General features: G+C 37.4%; 2 protein-coding genes across 2 annotated transcripts in view; both read right to left on the bottom strand.

The window, feature by feature from the left end:
* Positions 1-213: 213 nt before the first annotated feature.
* On the bottom strand, positions 214-3750 carry LOC112155301 (cytohesin 1 interacting protein). The gene is made up of 8 exons (XM_024286833.2): positions 2817-3750; positions 2616-2659; positions 2488-2542; positions 2293-2395; positions 2074-2167; positions 1917-1983; positions 1722-1788; positions 214-1509 (listed from the first exon to the last, which is right to left on the bottom strand). Exons 1-8 carry the CDS (start codon positions 2982-2984, stop codon positions 1028-1030), a joined length of 1080 nt encoding a protein of 359 aa, XP_024142601.1. The 5' UTR covers positions 2985-3750; the 3' UTR covers positions 214-1027.
* Positions 3751-7402: 3652 nt separating this feature from the next.
* The window catches only part of LOC112154726 (activin receptor type-1C), a 19344-nt gene continuing 6445 nt past the window's right edge, over positions 7403-20301 (bottom strand). The window contains exons 3-9 of the mRNA XM_024285860.2: positions 13777-14019; positions 13464-13694; positions 13208-13375; positions 12295-12451; positions 11737-11861; positions 11360-11490; positions 7403-9303 (exon numbers count right to left, since the gene is read on the bottom strand). Coding sequence (XP_024141628.1) covers positions 9178-9303; positions 11360-11490; positions 11737-11861; positions 12295-12451; positions 13208-13375; positions 13464-13694; positions 13777-14019 — 1181 coding nt within the window. The 3' untranslated portion in view covers positions 7403-9177. The remainder of the gene's footprint in view (positions 9304-11359; positions 11491-11736; positions 11862-12294; positions 12452-13207; positions 13376-13463; positions 13695-13776; positions 14020-20301) is intronic.

Here is a 20301-nt window from a genome sequence, read left to right on the forward strand (position 1 = left end):
TAAAAAAATCTTAATATTTGGAACATTTTCTTTAAACAAGCAAACAAAAAATCTGTTAAAAAATTGATTTACCAAGAATTTTATTTTAAGAAATTAAAATCTAAGAGAGTTTTTTTTACTACAATTATAGTGCTGTTGAAAAACTTTCTTGATAAGATTTTTTTTAAGATAAATAATGATTTTTTTTTTCTTGAAAATGTTGTTAAAATTCAGTTTTTGCAGTGTGGGGCAAACCCGAGTGCAGCTGAGCATATCAATTCATCTAGAAACATTAAAGAATCTCTTCTTTGATGAAGATATTTTCATAAAGATGTGTTATTGCTCATCTGTGTCTGAGGGTCACTTATTCTGTCCAAATAGAAACAAAAGTTGAGATTTGTGTGGGTGGATGTATGTTGTTTCCTTGCACCATGAGGTTAAACAAAATAAGTAAATGTATTTTTTATACATTTATTTGGCATGAATGTAGAACATTAAACATGATTCAAAACAGAATTTTCTGAGCATGCAAAGAAACCAAAAAAAAAAAAAACTTTCTGAACATTGAAAGTCGAAAGTAGAGCGTACGTTATGAAAGTAATTTTGGAAATTAAAGAGTTAAATCGATCTCTCATGCCCACATCCTGTTTTTGAGCTGAGCAGCCTCCTGTATGGTTTGGAGATTTGGTTTTGGTTTTGAACACCTGAGTTGGATTGAAGTGTTGTTCAATCGCAAACTGAATCACAGTCACGTTACCGAACAGTGGAAAAGGCCTCCGACCGTTCTGATTAATGCTCGTCACATTTGATCACAAAGTGGGAAAAAGTTGGTTCAAGTTAGTAGGATAGATTTCATTAGTTGTATATACACAGACAGTGGTTCAACTCCCAGTTCTAATGCTCTAAAGCAGGTTCACAGCTGCAGTTAGCTCACATTTACATAGATTTTCAACAAATCTTTTCACTCAAAGGCTTTGAAGTGTCTTTCATCAGGGCTTTTATGTAACTTTTGTAGAGTTCTTGAAGCCCCTTTTGTACAAAGTGTAAGTCACTGAGCGGCTGATCCCGTCTCCTCCTCTTCAACTGACCTCTGCAGTCCAGGAAGTAACTTGAAGATGTGTTTGCGCACACTGGGTCTGGACCGGCCTTTCCGGGGCAGAGTCCCAAACAAGGAGGAGATCCTCGTTTCCTCCCAGCTGGGGGACAGAGAGCAGCTGCTGCCGGCTAAACTGGAGCTGCTGGAGCGGCTGATGGGCTGGTGGTGATGGTTGGAGCTGGTAGGAGCCCGGTTTAAGCTGCTTTGTGATGAGAAGTCTTTGGAGAAGAAGTAGGAATCATCTGTGGTGCTGATTGCGCTGCAGGGACTGGGTGAGCTCAGATCTCCAAACACACTGGCCTGGTCACTATCGTCTGTCATCACACTCCTGAAGCTGCTGTCGCTGGAAAACCGCCAACCACGGCGGCTCAGCTCTGGGCTCGGAGCCGATGAGGAGTCCATCAGTGAGTTAGCACTGCCCTCCTTTAGGTTACCTGAAAAACAACAGAGGTTTAGCTGACCAAACTTTCTAAAAAATGTTCAGGAAGTTTGTCAGCAGCTTTAGGTGTGCTCGGTTTCCTTGGGAAACACCATCAGAATTTTATGAAAGCAAGACACTGCCTCCCGCCGTGAACAGTTTAGCAGAAATGACGGTGGCTGTGAGAACGGAAGTGCTGCGGTCTGACAGCTGAGCAAAAGCGCTCACCTCGCATTAGTCGTTTTTCCTGTAATGTGAGCGTCTGAAGCTCCATCCACTTCTCACGCAGTGACTGCTGCACAGGCACATCACAGATATAGTTGTGGTTAAACTTTTGCTCATATCATTCCCACATTATAAACGGTGACTTCAGGTCACAAACGGTGACTTGAGGTCACAGGCCTTTCAGCCTCGGTAACCCACCTGCAGCATCTTCAGCTTCTTCTCCAGCTCTAAGTGCTTCACTATATTCCCACACACCGTCTCCACCCTGAAACCAGACACAGAAACTCTATTAAAAACATGTTTTCCTCTTCGTGTTGCATCATTTGCATTAAAGGAGATGACCACATTTACTCACTTTAAGCTGTTGGTTGATTTTCGGACGAGTTCAAGTATCTGCTGATGAGACAATCCTTCAATGCTGACTCCATTGATGGTAATGATAATGTCACCTAAAGCAAATAAGAAAGCATTTTTTTTTTTTTGTTTTTGTGTGTAGGTGGACTGCAGCTTTCAATCTTTATCTCACACTGCGTGCGAGACTTTGGAGGGTCTGTGGGGATGTGGGCGTCTTTACCTGCGGTCAGCCCAGCATTTTCCGCCACACTGTCCTCCTTCACCTTGCACACGAACGTGCACATCTCCACAGCTGAGCTGTTTTTGGGCTGCAAGCCGTAGGTCTGCAAGAGAGTGATGTAATTGACACGTGGTCAAACAAAGCCAGAAATAACCTCAAATGTTAAAAAATAAATAAAAATATAATGTGACTCACCTGTATGTCAAACCCAAACGTTTCATTATCTTGTTTTTCCAATTCAACTGTGGTCCTGTAAGGTGGAGCAAAATGTGAGCAAGTCTGACATTTTAATGTTTAAAATAATTTTAATCTGAGATTTTTACCTTTGTGGATCCATGTAATCAACCAAAGAATTTGTCTGTTTTGGCTGCAAAAAAGAAAAATCTCCTTTAAAATACAGTGTTGGATGAGTTCTAAGCTTTTTTAGATTGCATTTACTAAAAAAAAAAAAAAAGAAGTGCATGAAATAAATCTAAAAAGGGATTTTTTACTAATTGAATTGCAGAAAAACTGCATTGTCTCACCTTGCACACTCTAGGCTGGGAGGCAGGGTTCTGCTTGTGCCGATCATTGTTCCCCCTGAGTGAGCGCCGGTACCACAGAGGATTTTTTTTCCTCAGCGTGTTATCCACAATGCAGCTGTCCTGGCTGCTCCGGCGTTGAAGTCCGTTGGAGTTCATGGTGGCTTGCATGGTGGACTAGTCCTCAGAGCACCTTCATGTTCCCCTGCAGCAGCTCTTCAGTGATTGTGAGGCTCTGCCCTGCTGTGTAACCAGAAGCAAAGTGTATCAAAACGGAAATCCACGTCATGTGAGGGTTGTTGTGGGTCCGCATCTGCAGATCACTGCCTCACGCACAGTCTTTCCTGTTCACCTCTGAAACTTATTTGTTCTCCTTCTTCAGAAGTGCTGCTCTGCTGATTTGAAAAGAAGAAAAAAATCTGTATATTTTGAAGCTTTGTTTATAATTCCCTTCAAAAAGTCCCCACTTTTTTTTTCTTTTTTTTTTTTTTTTCTTCAAGCTTGACAGTTGAATAGAAGTCAAGCAGCCCGTTGCAGCACCAGCAGCCTGGTCCTCTGTGTTCCAGTGAGCTCAGCCTGACTCTGAGGCCTCCGTTCGCCCAATCAGGGAGGCTTACTTTACAGGGAGAGACAAAAGGCTGACTCACTTCTGGCTGAGAGCATGGGGACATTAGGCTAAAGGTATCAGACGTGGTTGGATCAAACGAAACATCACACACACACGAGTAAGTCTGAGGGCAGACGCACAAAGACACGCTGTGCTGCTCTACACAATGGTGTTTTCATCAGATTCTTGCAAAACCTGCTTTCCAAACCTGTCAATACGGAGAAACGGGACTATTTTATTTACTATTTATTAGAGCTTGAATGTGTCTGACCAGAAAACACATTGTACTACAAAACAGCAAAACAGACAAAACATGTTCTAACAGATTTCCTCATAGGAGTCGCAACGACCGTCTGACTACAGGACTGTCTGGGACACAGGACATGGAAATCCCTGATGAGACTGCTGTCATATCAGTACAGAAAACACATTCATTTTACTCCAGTCTATCCTCCAGGATTTAAAAAAATACCACAGATTATGAGTTTTTGGTGCAGTCCTAAAAAACACAATTGTTTTTAAGTAATATTTTATATTCACTTGGTATTCTAAATGTAGTAACTACATAGAAAGTCAAATTTCTTATCAGTGTACAGCAAGAAGTAGACAGAGTGACAATGTTTTTTTGTTATCTACTGATATACGATTTGACTGATAGTTTTTGCCCAGAAGATTTTTAACCAAAAGTAATTTTCACTTCTACTTTGTGAAGCTTTGGCACAATTTCATTAAGGAAGATTTACCATCTTCAGGGTTGCTGGACTCTTCACTCTACATGTCACTCATTAATTAGTCCTCATCACGCTGAGCCAATAGCTAAAGTCCTCACTTTCTGCTCACCCAATCACAGTCAATATACTCCTTTTAAATTCAGAGAAGTTTGTTTATCCACATTCCAGACATCTCGCCTGCCCACCTATGCCATTATCTTTACTTCTGCACTGTCTGGCCTAAACCACCATCAGCGTCTATGTTGTGAGTGTCAAAATTTAGGCCTCGAGGGCCAGAATTATGCTGGTTTTCCAGAAATCCTGCCTCATCTGCTGCTGATTACCTGGATCAGGTGTGTTTAGCCAATCAGTAGCTTCAATAGGAGGTTGGTTGTAAAACGTGCAGGACAGCGACCCTCGAGGCCTGGATTTGGACACCCCTAGGCTCTGGGGTCTATTCCCATGGTCTGGACATCATTGGGGCCCAGATCCCAACGGCCAAATACTACAGACTATGTACCTACGATCCAATCTTTGGTAACTGGTGGCTAATGTGTGGTTTTAGTTCTATAACGATGTATTTTGCATTTTTTTTCTCCAAATTAATAACTTGAAATGTGTGTTTAATACTTTAGGGTTAGTAAGAGGACTCATATGATACGACATAGACATCCACAATCAGAAAAATGTCAGTCTGCTAAATTTTGCAGTATGTAGCTTTAAAGTAGACAGAATTAGGAAGTCTGTAAAAACCAGAAGAGGTGTGCACCACCAGGCTCAGAGACTTGACAGATATAAATAGTTTCTCTTGTGAACATGTGTTAAGAAGTCATAAACAAGAAGAGACCAGAGCTGCAAATGTAAATAAATGTAGTCCATATTTTCAAATTTAAAAATGTTTGCAGTGGAATCCAAAGGGAGTGCTAGACTCCATACGTCTGCCATTTGTTTGGAAGTGGAATTGGTTTATCTGAAGCAAACAAAAAACAAAAATACTTAAATACTAAATAAAATAAACAGAAGAAATAGACATCTTTATGTAAACATATCAAACTTTGGATGATTAATCATGACTTAACTGAGAAATAAAATAAATAAATATACAGCTCCATATATATGCCCACATAAACATGTAAATAATGTTATTATAATAACACTTTATCATAATTAGACATACAGTGGGTCAAAAAATATTCAGTCAGCCACCAATTCTACAAGTTCTCCCACTTAAAAATATGATTTTTTGTAGGATGAGAAAAAAAATCCAGAATCCCATCGTCTAATTTAAATATGTATATATATATATATTTGTAAATTATGGTAAGTGTTTTGTCAATAACAAAAGTTCAACTCAATTCTTTGTTAAATACTCTGTTGTCAATGACAGCAGTCACTGTTGTTTGTATTTTGGTCCATTCCTCCATGCAGATCTCCTCTAGAGCAGTGATGTTTTGGGGCTGTTGCTGGGCAACAAAGTCTTTCAACTCCCTCCAAAGATTTTCTATGGTGTTGAGATCTGGATTCTGGCTTGGACACTCCAGGACCTTGAAATGCTTCTTATGAAGCCCCTCCTTCATTACCCAGACACAGCCCCCTTAAAATATTTTAATAATATTCATAATTCAAACATGGAGACATGATTACTGATGTTTTAGTAGAAATCTTCACAAGAAATAAACATTATTTCTCTACATTGTGAGTGTCTTCCATTCATTCTAAGTGAGATGTCCACAGACAGAGCTGGTAGCTCCTCCCACATGCGAGCACGGTATCAGGAACAGTTTTTTTGGCAAGCGGCGAGCAGCGAATTCAACGCGCGGTGAAAAAAGGGGCGGGACACGCGAATTTGTCGCGCAAATCGGTGTGTATGCACCATAAGACAGCTCTTTGGTCTTGACCATTGTGGAGTTTGAGACTGAACGGATGTTTTTTATATAGATAACGAGTTCAAACAGGTGTTATTAATATAGGTAACGAGTGGAGGACAGAGGATCCTCTAACAGATTAAGTTACAGGTCTGTGAGAGACAAAAATCTGGTTTGTTTGTAGGTGACCAAATATTTATTTTCCACCATAAATTACAAACAAATTCTTTAAATGTGATTTTCTAGATTTTTTTTCTCATTTTGCCTCTCATAGTTGATGTATATCTATGATGAAAATTACAGACCTCTCTTATCTTTTTAAATCTTTAACAATTAATGGCTTGATAAACATTTTTTCCCATTTCATGACAGTGAATTAAATAAATGCAAAATTGGTCAAAAATTGTTTAATTAATCACTTGTAAAGTTCAACTGAATGAATGTAGTGTGTTAATATACTGTCATTTAAACTTAAATATATAAGAATCAGCTCAACTGGAGTTTTTTTATGACTAAAGACCCCAAAGATCATTTGCTGCACTGTACAAAATAAATGTTTAAGAATCGATAGGCTAAAATGGTAATCCTGTTGCATCATCCGGACGAATCTGCTGGATTAGCATAAATGATGAAACAATGCTGATGCTGATGACAGGAAACACAGGAAGCACAAGAAAACCCTCAAGGTTTTTTTTTTTTTTTGTGTCATGTGTTTTCAGATAATTTTTAGTTGTTTTTTTTACTGTAACTGAATCTAAAACACTTGAGAATTAATTAATAAAATTAACATTCTGACGATGGACTTGATTAAGATTTCCTGGATAATTATGATGATCAAAAATGGATTTTTAGCTGGGGGGGAGGGGGAGTCAAGTGTTTGCTTTTTAGGGATTTTCTTTTCCCGTTTCTTCAATAATGTCAATCCTTCCCTTTTATTTAAACAATGAGTACTTAAAGGTGCAGTAATAATATAAACTTTCAAAGTAGGACAAAACTCAATTATATCTATCTTTGGTGGCTATTTCTTATGTGTCCCCTTGAGCCATGACCCAAAACATCCAGTGACCTTTGCCTATGTGACAGGCATCACAGCTAAATCCGCTATAGCCACACAATGTTTGAGATGTTGACTCATCCATGTAGTGCTGATGTCTTCAGGGTTACAGCTTTATTTCCTCTGCCTAACGGACACTAACGGCACACACCAGAAGAGCGGCACAACAGAAAGCACAGATGACTCACATCGGTTTGAGTGAAGAAGAGAAAGAGAAGGAGAAGATGAAAGTGTCGTGTTTTAGATAAGTTGTTCCGGGAAACCTAACCATACGTGCTTCCATTTTTTTTCACTGTTCTGCATGACTGTTGGTTTCACTGTGATGAAAAGATCCACAAAATGAAATGTCACCATTTAGATCATGAAAAAATGTTTATTTCCACAAAGATATCACAGAATAAATAGTGCAGGGAAAACAAAGATACACTGCTGTGGCACAAAACCCACATGTGAACAACACAAAACATAAACATTTTAATGGGAGTTGAGAAAATCAGAAGCAGGTTCTATTGTAAAAGCTGTCATATTTTTTTTCCTATGTAATAAAGCCACTTATAAGAGCAGGAATGAGTGAGAAATGTTTGTTTTTTTATCTGATTGTTGAAGAAACGTACTGATACAGCCTATAAATCAACAACTAAAACAACAGGGTTCTTTTTATTTGACATGCAGAAGCAAAGCCGGTCAATTTGACTGAATATTTTCCTTTTTTTTTTATTTTTTATATTCAACGCTGTTGCTACACAGAAATAATCCAGAGAGAGGAACACATGGAGACCTGCACAGGAGCTGATATTTACCAACAGGTCAAAAAACATGACTTGCGTTTCAGAGAAAACTATTTACAACACTTTTTTCTGATGTAACATGTCAAACACTGATATCTGGCAGTTTAATGAAAGTGAGTAACTGCAAAAAACGAGGATTTAAGGCTACAAATGTCATTTTCACAAACATTTCAATGATAAATCAGCTAATATGATAACGCCTGAACCCTCACTGGTTCATACAAGCACAGTGGGTGTACAGATTTACTCTTTTGCACCTTCCCTGAGCCTGTTACATAAAGGCTTTTATCGGCAGACAGTCGCATTAATAATCCAACCTCTCTTTATAATCTGTATTAATGCAGTTTGTTGTCCCAACATCATTTTGTGCAACAATATCTTCCATGTCCTGAAATGTTTTTTTTTTCCTTTGTCGTCTAATATGAGATGTAAATATCTGTTTTTAAAATAAAAAAATGTAAAAGTCATTAATCTGCTCTTTATGAAGCAATTGTTTTTAATTCTATCATAGTTTTGTAGTTCATAAATGTGCAAAAATATTTGGATTTATAGCTTCACTTAACTTTATTTTAAGAAAATAAAACAGCAACTGCTGTGTTAGGCTCTGAAAATTACACATATATATTTTAACAATTCATTAGATGTCTAGAAAGTTCAAGGTGCTGGAGAAAAGGTCAACCGTATTAAATAAATCAAAGCTTTTTATTTTGACCATTTACATCCACAGTAAATGTTTGTGGCACCAGTTTAATAATAAAAAAATAACTTTTACTTAAATTCTATTATCTAGAAGCTTAGGGTTCTTACTCATAACCTTATCTAAATCATATTTGTGATAAAAATAATTTAAAAAAAGCATTGAATAGCTGTATTATATTCCCTTTCTTAAAGCTCACAAAAAATCACAAGTTAACATAAAAGTGTGCAAAATTTCTTTAGATTATTTGGAAAAGTCTGCTTTTTACGTGTCATATTTCATAGTATTTGTCCCGTAAATCTATTTTTTCTTTTGTTTTTTTCTTCTTTTTTTTTTTTAGCAGTACTGCATTTGCTACAGTGTATGGCACAAAAACACAAAACATGTGCAACGTCAAGTGGGCACTTCAAATACTGAGGTAGCATGGTGGTCACATTGAACATGACTTACGTCGCGTGGCTCTTCCTACTGAAGCTTCAGGTGTTTGGTTGTGAGTGTCGGTTAAGCTGGTGTCCACGTACAAAAGCGCACCATCCTGAATGCTTTGGCACCAACAACGGCCCTGAAGGTGCGCACCGAGTGTCCAGAAGGGGGCGGCCTCCGGCTCTTTTGTCCCTGCGTGTCTGCAGAGCCACCAGCCCACCTAGTCTTTAATGTCCTTGATAGCGCACAGCTGAGACACGGTTTTCTTCACTCGCAGAGCAGTCAGCCGAGCGGAGGGGTTGGCGTACCAGCACTCTCGCATCAGTTTGCCCATCACTCGCAGAGCCTTGCACAACAGGAGAGGATAGTTAGCACAATTTAAGAAGGTTTTACAGTACATTCAATCTTAATGGTGAATTTTTTTTAATTAAATTATCCAGTTAAGTAGCTGAGCAAAAAGATAAGGAGTTTGTTTGGAGTGTATATTTGTATAAACCCCTCTTGTATTTGAGGCTAAACTTTAAATCTTGAAAACTTAACTTAAAGAGATGGGTGATAGGGATACAAACAGAGAAGTCACTTTTTAAAAACTCATCTTATTGTTTAATTGCTTTTGTTGTTTCTTGTACTGCATTTTATTGTTAAATGATTTTATTTTCAGCGCTTTAAACTTTAATATGATGCATATATCCTTCAGAAATTACATTTGGCAGATGGTATGTTGTAAATTTCTTTTCATTTAGACAAAAGTGAAAACTCCTTTTTTCTACATTTGCTGCAGATGCTCCAAGTCAGTCCCCAATACTTGTTTTAAACACAGTTTGACATTTTTTACTTCTCAATAATTTGGTGGAACTCTTTCTAAATTTCGAAAATCAAACTTTTTTTTAAGGTTTTCAGAAAAATTCTTAATTGTGAATCCACATTGAACATATAGCAGCATCAGATTGACGCTCCACATTCAGAACAACATAAAGTGACAAAAATAATATTCTTTAAACAGAATAAAAACTTATCTGGCTGACATTGTCACTGTTTCGCTTATTTGACTCATTGACTGTAAAGCAGTTGCAAAAAGATGCACACTTCCCTACATTTTTTTTTTGGCAAAGTTAGATACCAATTAAGAATTGATCATTTAACCTGAGTGCTTTGCCCTATTTTGTAAAAGTCCACAATGTTTACCTGTTTTCTGCACACATTTGTGGTAATTCTCCATCTCTACTCATTCTTTAACCAAAAAGACAATGTGTGTTTCTACATTTCCTAAATTAGTGATTGTTTTGATCCTTTTTTAGTTGTGAGAAGTGTGATACTTTATCACAAAATAACAAGTTTATTAACTCTACATAACCATTTGTATCATACACATTTCTAAGACCTCTATCTGGTTATCAGGATCAAACTTTCCAAACCTTTTGTTTATTACTTGATCTGTTTTCTACCATGTAGTTCATCATCATTCCACTAGGGGCAGTAGAAAATGCTTCAATGAAACCCCCAAAACACTTCTTGGCAGGAAAATTTTAGCTGATCTTGTAAACTTAATGGAAAAAAAATAACTCATCTATTGTTATTCATTTTGCCATAGTTAACGAATGCAAATTGAGATAATAATTAATTATCTATAATACAGCTACACCATGATAAAAATGGGTGGATTAAATATGAGACAGTGGGTGAATAGTGATTTTTTTCTTGAACACTCGTGTGAACATTTTTGCATCTTTGTAGCATGTTCTTAACATTGTCGTGAGCAAAAACTAAGTGATATATATCAATTTAAAATGCTAACAAGATGATATTTACGTAATTTATAAATATCCTTCAGCGTCTTACTTTTGTTTTCCACCCAACCCTCCGACCACTAGTTGGCAGCACAGCACACTGAACCAGCTTGTGGTAAATTTTTAGTCAGCCTTGGGGTTTTTGTTGTTATGAGACATGTACTACTTAATCTTTACTTGGGATGAGTACCACAAAAAATAGTTGTGGTACAGTCTTGGGAAATATCATGATACATATTGTATTGTGAGACTAGAGCTTGGCGATAAAACGATAACGATACATATCATGATATAACCTATTTTTAATAGAGGAATGAGTCTATCGCATTAGACTTATAAGAAATATATTCTTATCGCCCGATATGACAAAAAACTATATCCTGATATAAAAAGTCCATATTGCCCAGCCCTACAGGAGACAGGTATCGGGATATGTATCTTGAAGAATATAGTGGGTTTTACAGGGTTAAAATTTCTTTAAGTTTCTCTTTTTAATTTACAGTTTAATCTTCTTAGTCCAAAGACACTTTTGTATTGTGTCAACACAAATAAATGTATTATGTATTACAAATAAAGCTAGGCAATGTCTATTTTCTACACTTTTGCTTGTCTCACCTCACAGCTCTGCCACTGGTTGGGAATGTTGGGTCTGAGTTTCTGGTCACACACCACTTTCCTCATGTCCTCAATGGACGGATCTGAAGGCACCATGTCATAATAAGGCAGCTGGAAGTCTTCATGAAGTCCTGGGAGAATGGAAAAAAAACATTGTTTATTATTATGCTCCTCCTCACCAGCTCAATTTGAGGGATGAAGTGCGCTGCACCGAGCAGGACGAACATGTAAATCACCACAAATTGGCATGAGTGGGGTGGAAAGTGACAAGCTAGAGGAGGTGCTCTAAATTCACCACAGGAGCTGCGTTTGTGCTGTTAAGACCGATTAAAAAACAAGTGACTGTGCATATGTGCGTGTTTTTTTTCAAACGATACCTCTTACAGAGCATCTTCTGGCCAGTTCCCAAAACACCAGGCCCAGCGAATAGATATCCGCTCGCTTGAATGACTCAAATGTGTTCATATTGATCGACTCGTCCAGGATCTCTGGAGCCATGTACCTGCAGGGGACAAAATCATTAAAGCTTAATGGCATAAAAGCCCCGTGCTGCTTGGGAAATTTGCTTAATCCATTTTGTGTTTGACGTTCAAAACTTTAACCTTTATCTTCCATCTATGCATTTTTAGCATGAAATTGTTTAAATCAATCATAAAGAGTGAATTGTTGACAGAACAACCAAAATTGGTTGTTAATTTAACTTTTTTAGAGCAAATTTTTATCATATTTACTATTTAAAACCACAAAATTCCCCTAACTGAACTACAATTCCTGTATCTGCATCATCCTTTCTTCAACTACTTCTGACCAAATGTTTAAAAAATCAACCACATGTTCCTCTAAATTTACCTCAGTGAACAAACTGGGTTCTTGCAAACATTTCCTTTCTGATATCTGCCTTCTCTGTTTTGCGGATGTTAATTGTGCGCTCTAACCTCTTGGTTCCCACTCTGTGGTTGGACGGTATGTCGATGGTATTTGTGTTGGAGTCGTGTTTCACAGCCAAACCCAAATCTGCGATGACAGCTGTACCGTTCTTCCTCACGAGGACATTTTTAGATTTTAGGTCTCTGTGTGCGATTGCAGGCTTCCCTAGATCCAAAAGAGGAGAAAAAAAAGAAAAACATGTCTGTAAAACACCTTTTTATACTTTATAGAGCTGAAAAAAAAACCTTTTCAAGCTGGATTTCTCATTATTCCTGCTTATTTATCATAAAGTGTTCAATAAAACACTTTAACAAGTTTATAAAAAAAAGAAAAAAATTAATTATTAAAGACCCGTTATGATGAAAATTGTGTTTTTGGTGTTTTTAAAATGTTATTGTGGCATTTTCTTTAATGATGGAGGACAAATATAAGCAAAATTCAATTTAAAATTGCATTTCTGAGTAATTATTTATTCAAATTTATGCGAATCGGGAGCAGATTTTTTTTAAAAAGGGGCGTTGGAAATCGAGTTTATTTGTGGTGTAAAAAACTATTGCTGGGCGGGCCACAAACTCCCTGGTCTGCTCCATTCTGATTCATCTGGATAGCTCCAATATGGCTCACAATTTCTGTTGAACCGGTAATGTTAGGTTATGGTGTGAAGGGCTGTAAGCTAGTGGGAGAGAGTGTAAATAGATAGCTCATTTATTGGTGATGGGAAAGGGGGCGCCAGCAGCCATAACTCTGAAGTAAATTTGTCCAAGAAACCGACACAGATCTATTGATTTTGTCTAAATCCTAATTAAAATGCTTTTAAAACAGATCAAAAGACAATCGGAGTGGAAATGTATTGATTACCATCTTAGATTAACATTAATTCTCAACACATTTTTACATTTAGACAGTCAGGAACAACCTTACCTTGTGTGCCAATAATTTCCATGTGAAGGTGTGCCAGCCCACTTGCTATAGACAAGGCCAGGACAACCATGCCCTCCACTGAGACGGTGTACCTGTTCAGGTAATCGTAAAGGGAGCCGTGCTCGTGGTACTCTGAAACCAACCAGAGCTGCGTCCAGGAGCCGTTATCTTGGGAAAACAGACCAGCAGGGTCATACACTGATATGATCATCACATTCATTTAGATTTTATTTCCAGAAGTTACTAGTTTTGAAACCTTTGTTATCAGCAGCAATGAATCCCAGGATGTTTTCATGCCTGAGCATGATAGTCTGGTAAATCTCAGCTTCACGGAACCAAGACCTCTCATCCCTGGAGGAGAAGATCTTTACCGCTACATCCTCTCCACGCCACTTCCCGCGCCACACCTCCCCATAACGGCCTTTCCCGATGGTCTCCTGTAGGACGATAGTTCGAGCTATGGTTCTCTGGACCAGGAGAGGAAGCCCTGCAAGGTCAACAGCATTTACAGTTAAACAAATGAGACTTTTCCACAGAAGTTGGAAACAGCTGCTGGGCTTTCCGTGTACCTGATCCTGAGCCGGAAGTGCTCATGTCATAAATCAGATCTTTCAGACATTTATCAGGAGACATCAACATCTGGTCATCCAGAGGCTCTTCTGGGTCTTGCTTGTGGGTTCGACTGTAGGCACAACGGTGGCCCTGCACGGCACACACGCCGAGCAGGATCCCCACACACAGCAGGCAGCAGGGCACCAGGATCACCACTGTGAGCTGCAACCGGCTCCAGCCAGGCTCTTCCAAAGGCCTCTCTAAAGAAAACAAGCACAAAAAGCCATTAATAAACTCAGCAGACATGAATATTCTGTTTTTAAAACAAAGAATAGAATGGAGAGGATTTGCAGTAGTTTCTCTGTTGCCTGTAACTGTAGCTCCCTCTGGTGGCTCATGATTATCATAGCAACAGAGTTGCAAACAAATGTTTCAATTTAATAAAGAAGTCGATATTATTATAGTTGGTTATTAAAAGTGCACTCAAACTCTTTGAATATACAAATCGAAAGGATAGAAACTATAATCTACCAAGAAATATGCCAGTTTCAACTATTAAGAGGAATTCAGTGTCTTTAAAATTTGCACAGCAGAAAAAAAATCCTAAATAACTTCATTTATAAAGGTGACATTACTGATATAGAGCAGGTGCAATGTGGGACCTTGCAGTAAAATTGTGATTCTGGCAACCTTAAAGTAATCCGACGCCTCTCTTTCTGACCTTCATCCTGTCTGTGGGTGGACAGAGGGACCTGGGCCCAAACAAAAATAGAGAGACAGGTAGGCACAGAGGAAACCCAAATTTTACTGCCATGTGAGGAAACCAAAACCCAGTGAGTGCTGTAAAACTGCAGCACGAGTTTGAAGAAATAACGTTGCTTTGCCTTTAAAGTGAAACCATTGCATCACTGCTTCTGTCAGGTGCTTTCTTTAACACTTTACATTACTTGGCAAACTCAGAGCTGACAGTCTTTAGTCTTTGAGTCATCTCTAATCCCAAAACTGTGAAATATCCTTAAACATGCAACATCTGCAGACGGCCTAGTGTGCAAAACAGCACTTTATGAACTCAACCACAGTTTCCTAAGACATCTGTAGCCTTTTACCTACATACAGATCCTGCCAGTTGGAGCTACAAGTGCAGCTCGGCAGATATGGTGCAAAACAAGGCTTCGCTCTCCCCTCGCCGGTCAGGATGTGCTCACATGCTGATATTTAGCAGAGCAATGGAACAGATTGATTGTGCTGGCCTCATTGACGATCACCACAGCCTCCGGGTCAGGCTCTCATCCACGCATCGACACACAGCACTATACCATCTGCCGCACTTCAGACACATGCGTCCAATGTCGTCTAAAACAAGTTGCTACAGGAATAAACCTTTATTTTAATTTTACTTTGGAAACAAATATATATATTTTAAAAATATATATTTTTGGAGTGTTCAACCGATTATCAACATTTTAAATTGATACAAGTATCGGTAAAACAAAATATCGTGATACATCGCCAAGTCGATTTTCACCTCAACCACCGACCCCTCACATCCAACAAAATGAGACTAAACTACATATGAATAAAACTCAGAGTAGATAGAAAGTATATCGAAACCTGGCTGATCATGGCTTATATTATGTTTTAATATTTAGTAACTAACTTCGATTAAAAGTAAGTAACTTTTTTAACATGAAAAATAATCAAAATTAATGTAAAAATGTGGTTCAACCAACCTTAAAATTCTACACGTATTACGTTTCTCGTCTTATTTCTTGGGTTTAATATATCAAATTGTAATGCGCAGTTTATAATATTTTCATATTTTTTCAATTTTTCTATCATCTTTCTAGAGAATTGATATGTGAACAATGTATTATACTCTGCTTTAAGCTAGTTAATAGCATACAAAGTGGATTTTGTTAACGAGTCAAACTGCTGAACATGTCCACAAACTAAAGGTTTTAAGTCTTACTGCTTATTGGCTAGTCTTCCCATGAAGTAACGTTAGATTAAAATGCAACTATCCTACTCTCTGAAATTTTCTATAACAATATGGTGAAAATTTAAACATGAAAAGAGGAAGTTTTCCTCATTAAAAATAATACATTGACAGACCCTTTGCATGGGGGAGTATAAAACCAAAAGGACGCGGTTTTGCACTATGGTCACAGCTAGACAGCTCCAAACTCAGACCAGCATCCAGTCTGACTCTCACCATCTGCCCACCCACCCAATCTGACCATTTCAGAACCAACGTTGAACTCTGTCCCACAAAATCACATCAAGAAACACTTGAACCTGTGGAAGAAGCGTGCAGATGTGAAGCAACGGCCGGACAAAAGCAGCTCTGGACTCTTCTCCCCAGGCAGTTTCACAAGCATTGACGTCTCGAATCATGTGACCAAAAACATGACAAGTCACTGCAGGGAAGAAAAAAAGGCTGAGCGGCACACAGGATGGGTGGGTAAGGCCACGGTGGTCTGTGAAAGCGTCAACGGCTTCCCACCCTTCACCCTAGTTTTTAACAACCAACCGTAGAAGAACAACTGCTTCTAATTTCAGCTCTTTGTTTTAGGGAAGGGTATTTACTCTTTGGGTTACTTCTGGGTGAGTGAGCATCCACATCAGCAACATGCAGGTCCTCAGAGTTCACCGTGGGTTGTTAGGCGTTCAATCATTAACAATGATTTCAGACCTGAACCAAAAAAACATGCGGGTATATCCACTCCCCTCTCTCCCCTTATTTCCATAGAGCACCTTCCACCCATTCGACACCATAAAAGACAAAAAAAACACATCTCTCATCCAAAATACTTCACTTCTAAATCATTGGAGCTTATACGGATAGATATTTGTGACTTCTTAACCCACACGGTCAATTTGCAGCCAATTAAAGGTCATATACTTCTTAAAGTACATGACCTGTAATAAATAATGCATGTGTGTCGTCACCATCCTCCTACATTTAAGCCACAGAGTTGCTTCATTTCACCTAAATGTATCTATGGACACATCACTCACAGAGTCCCTTTTGGATACTTCAATCAGACTGATGTCTGGACTTTGACTGGGCCATTGCACTTCATGAAGTATGCATGAAGCAGAGGCTCTGGGGATATGTACTCTGTTACAGGATCCGACTTCCCCTAAGCTGTAGCTGTTTGACAGGTTTGAATGTGTTTGGTAAACACAGGTGAATGCCTGGATGAATGCAAGACGCCCTGATGGTGGAGGGCTGTAGTCAGTGCTTTAATGGGACAACAACAGGAAGTTGAAACATGAAGTGCAGAAAAATGTACGTAAATGTAAGAGGAAAATAATTACATCTCAAAATCATACATAGAGATTTTTGCAGTACACAGTACACAGTTAGGTCACATTAGATTAGTTTAATATACTGATTATTAACTGAAGTCAATTATAGTTTGATCTATTTCTTGAAAAAGACTGGGAAGGAGCAAACTTATGTAATCCCTACCAAGTTCTTACATTTAAATTTTTTGCATCATATTCCGGTTCTGATCAGATCAAGTGCAGATTTTTTTGTCAAGTAACAAAATGGAGTATTTATTGATAATTCTCAGAAAATATTCTTAAATGATTGTATTAAACAATGACATGAGTCACACATCATGTGATAGATGAATCCAGAAATTATATCTGCACATTGCAGATCAAGTTTTCCAGTAACAACATTGAGTGCTTATTGATTATCCTCAGAACACTCCCTTACATCATTTCATTAAACCTAATGTGATTCACACCATATGTAACACATACTGATTATCATTAGAACACATTATATTATCGCATTCTAAGTTGTACAAGTTGAATTTTTGGTTGTTTTAAAGACTGACTCCAATAAAAATTGTGTTTTTAACATGTTCTTGTGTTTTTTTTCTGATGATGACGGACATTTATTAAGAAAATTAAGCTCAAAATTGCATATCTGAGCATAGAAATCATTATGAATCATGGATAGACAAAAAATTCCTTTTGAAATGATATAGAATATATGCTGGGTGGAGCATGAGCTTCCTGCTATACTCCAAGTATGTCTTTGTTTTCCTTCATCTGAGCTGATGTCTGGCTCAAAACAGAACAGCTGGATAGCTCCAAAACCACTCTCTGCTTCTGCTGCACCGCTAAAGTTAAATTGGCGTTGTGAGGGGCTGTAAGCTAGAGGGAGAGCGTGTAAACCAGGGGTCTGCAACCTGTGGCTCCAGAACCACATGTGGATCTTTTATCTCTCTATGGTGGCTCTCTGGCTGAAGAAAAATAAAATAATAATTTTCAGAATATTTAGAGGTTAGCTTTTATTTTAGCAACATGGTAACATTTTTTGCTAGTTTTTTTTTCCACTGGAGGTTTTCGGCTAATTTTGAGTTTAGCTAATGTTTTAGAAAAATTCCTGATGTTTCCAGTTAATTTGTTATCTACTTTTTTGGGAATAATTTAGAATTTAGCTTCTATTTTAGCAACATGCTAACATTTTTTACTAATTTAGTTTACTGAGGAATTTGAGGCAATTTCAGAGTTCAGCTGGTAATTAAACAACAAGCTAGCTTTTTTGGCTAATTTGGCTTCTAATGATTTTTTATGCTAATTTGGAGTTTAGCTAATATTTTAACAATATATGCTAACATTTTTGGCTAATTTGTTATCTACTTTTTTGGGAATAATTTAGAATTTAGCTTCTATTTTAGCAACATGCTAACATTTTTTACTAATTTAGTTTACTGAGGAATTTGAGGCAATTTCGGAGTTCAGCTGGTAATTAAACAACAAGCTAGCTTTTTTGGCTCATTTGGAGTTAAGCTAATATTTTAACAATATATGCTAACATTTTTGGCTAATTTGTTATTTACTGGAGTTTTAATGCTAATTTAGAGTTTAGCTTTTCTTTTAGCAACATGCTAACATTTTTGGTTGATTAAATTTACCGAGGAATTTTATGTTAATTTGGAGTTCAGCTAATAATTAAGTAACGAGCTAGATTTTTCGCTAATTTGTCTTCTACGAAAGGTAAAAGGTAAAGATACGGCTCCTTCTAGATTTTGATCAGTAGAAAACGAGACCAAATGGCTCTTTTATTGTTAAAGGTTGCCAACCCTTGGTGTAAACAGACGGATCATGGGAAATGGGAGTGGACTTACTCTACACTGAAAGTCCCGCCCAAAATTCAGAGTGAATTTGTGAATGAACTGCCGAAATTATGTCAAAGAAAAAGGCAGTTTTTGATTTTGGCTGAAAATGACATACTTTAAAGACAACTGATGATCAGAGTGGGCCATTAAATGCATTTAAATGGTCTTGTCTAACGATAAATACTAAATGACAAACTGCAGGACAAACTTCCTTAAATTCCCCTCCATAGTGACTGTCTTTTAACCATATAACTGTAGGTTTTGTGCCGCCTCCTTAGAACTGTGATTCCAAACACCTGAATGCTCCAGACCAGCTGTCAAGTGGCGACAGGAAAACATGTTCCTCCATCTGTACATCTGTGCCTTCCACTTGATCATATCCTCACAGCGCAGTACAATCCAATACCTGATAACAATAGAGCTGCTCACGCTGCTCTGTCCTGATGGTTTTATATTTGTAAAACAACCTTTTTTTCCAACTTCTCTAAAATGTTGGTCCCTTAAGTTTTCATTTTCTTTTTCATTTTTATAACAGAAGTGGCATTAGTGGTTCTATTTCTGTCCCCTGAATGCACCATCAGCCTGTTCAGTAGCAGGATGACAAAGATTGTAGGAAAACTAGCAAAAACCACACGCCGATAAAGGGAATTTTTGCAACTATTAATGTAAAAGCACTCCACAGCAACATTTAAAACATGAGCCATTTACAGAACAAAACGGATTTTGTTTTGTCTGACGTGTCTTAGTTTACAGCCAGTAACATCAATTGAAATATTGAGAAACAGCTGTCGCATAAATGCAGAAAAACGACTGAAAGAAGATCTGAAGCTCAATAAATGCACAATATCTATTGATTTTTGAAAGAAAAAAAATAGTTTAAGGGTTTAAAATCACCTTAATCAAAAAAAAGAAAAAAAAATCTGTTAAATAGAAAACCTAAAATGTCATTACTTTACCAAATATATTAAATTTTTCATTTGCATATTTCTGCCTTTTTTTCTTTCAAAAATCAATAGATATTATGTATTTATTGAGCTTCAGATCATCTTTTGGCCATAAATGGATGCACTCAGTCGTTTTTCTGCATTTAGGCTACAGCTGTTTCTCCATATTTCAATTGATTTAATTAATTAAGGGTGAAATTAAGGGTAAAATAATTAAGATACAAAAATATGAACATGAGTGTTCTTGAAAAAAAAGCACCTTTTTACCCACTGTGTTAAATGTAATAATTTTTTAAAACTGGTTGAACAGTATTATAAGTAATTAATCGTCAACAAATTTAACATTTTTAAAAACATAAAAGGTAGATATTAAGAAAAAATTATTACAATAGATAAGATTTTCTAAGCATTAAGTTAAGAAAATTATCAATAACTGAAAGCGTATTTTCTAAAA

The sequence above is a fragment of the Oryzias melastigma genome, linkage group LG21 (genome assembly GCF_002922805.2).
Source record: "Oryzias melastigma strain HK-1 linkage group LG21, ASM292280v2, whole genome shotgun sequence".
Classification (NCBI taxonomy): domain Eukaryota; kingdom Metazoa; phylum Chordata; class Actinopteri; order Beloniformes; family Adrianichthyidae; genus Oryzias; species Oryzias melastigma.

Bases quoted from the DNA above. Each gene is read 5' to 3' on its own strand.
- LOC112155301 (XM_024286833.2), bottom strand. From the start codon at position 2,984: ATGCAAGCCACCATGAACTCCAACGGACTTCAACGCCGGAGCAGCCAG. The intron at 2,168-2,292 runs GTAAAGACGCCC...TATTTGCTTTAG, and splicing joins AAATGCTGGGCTGACCGCAG to GTGACATTATCATTACCATC. The intron at 1,510-1,721 runs GTGAGCGCTTTT...GTTGTTTTTCAG, and splicing joins GGAAAAACGACTAATGCGAG to GTAACCTAAAGGAGGGCAGT.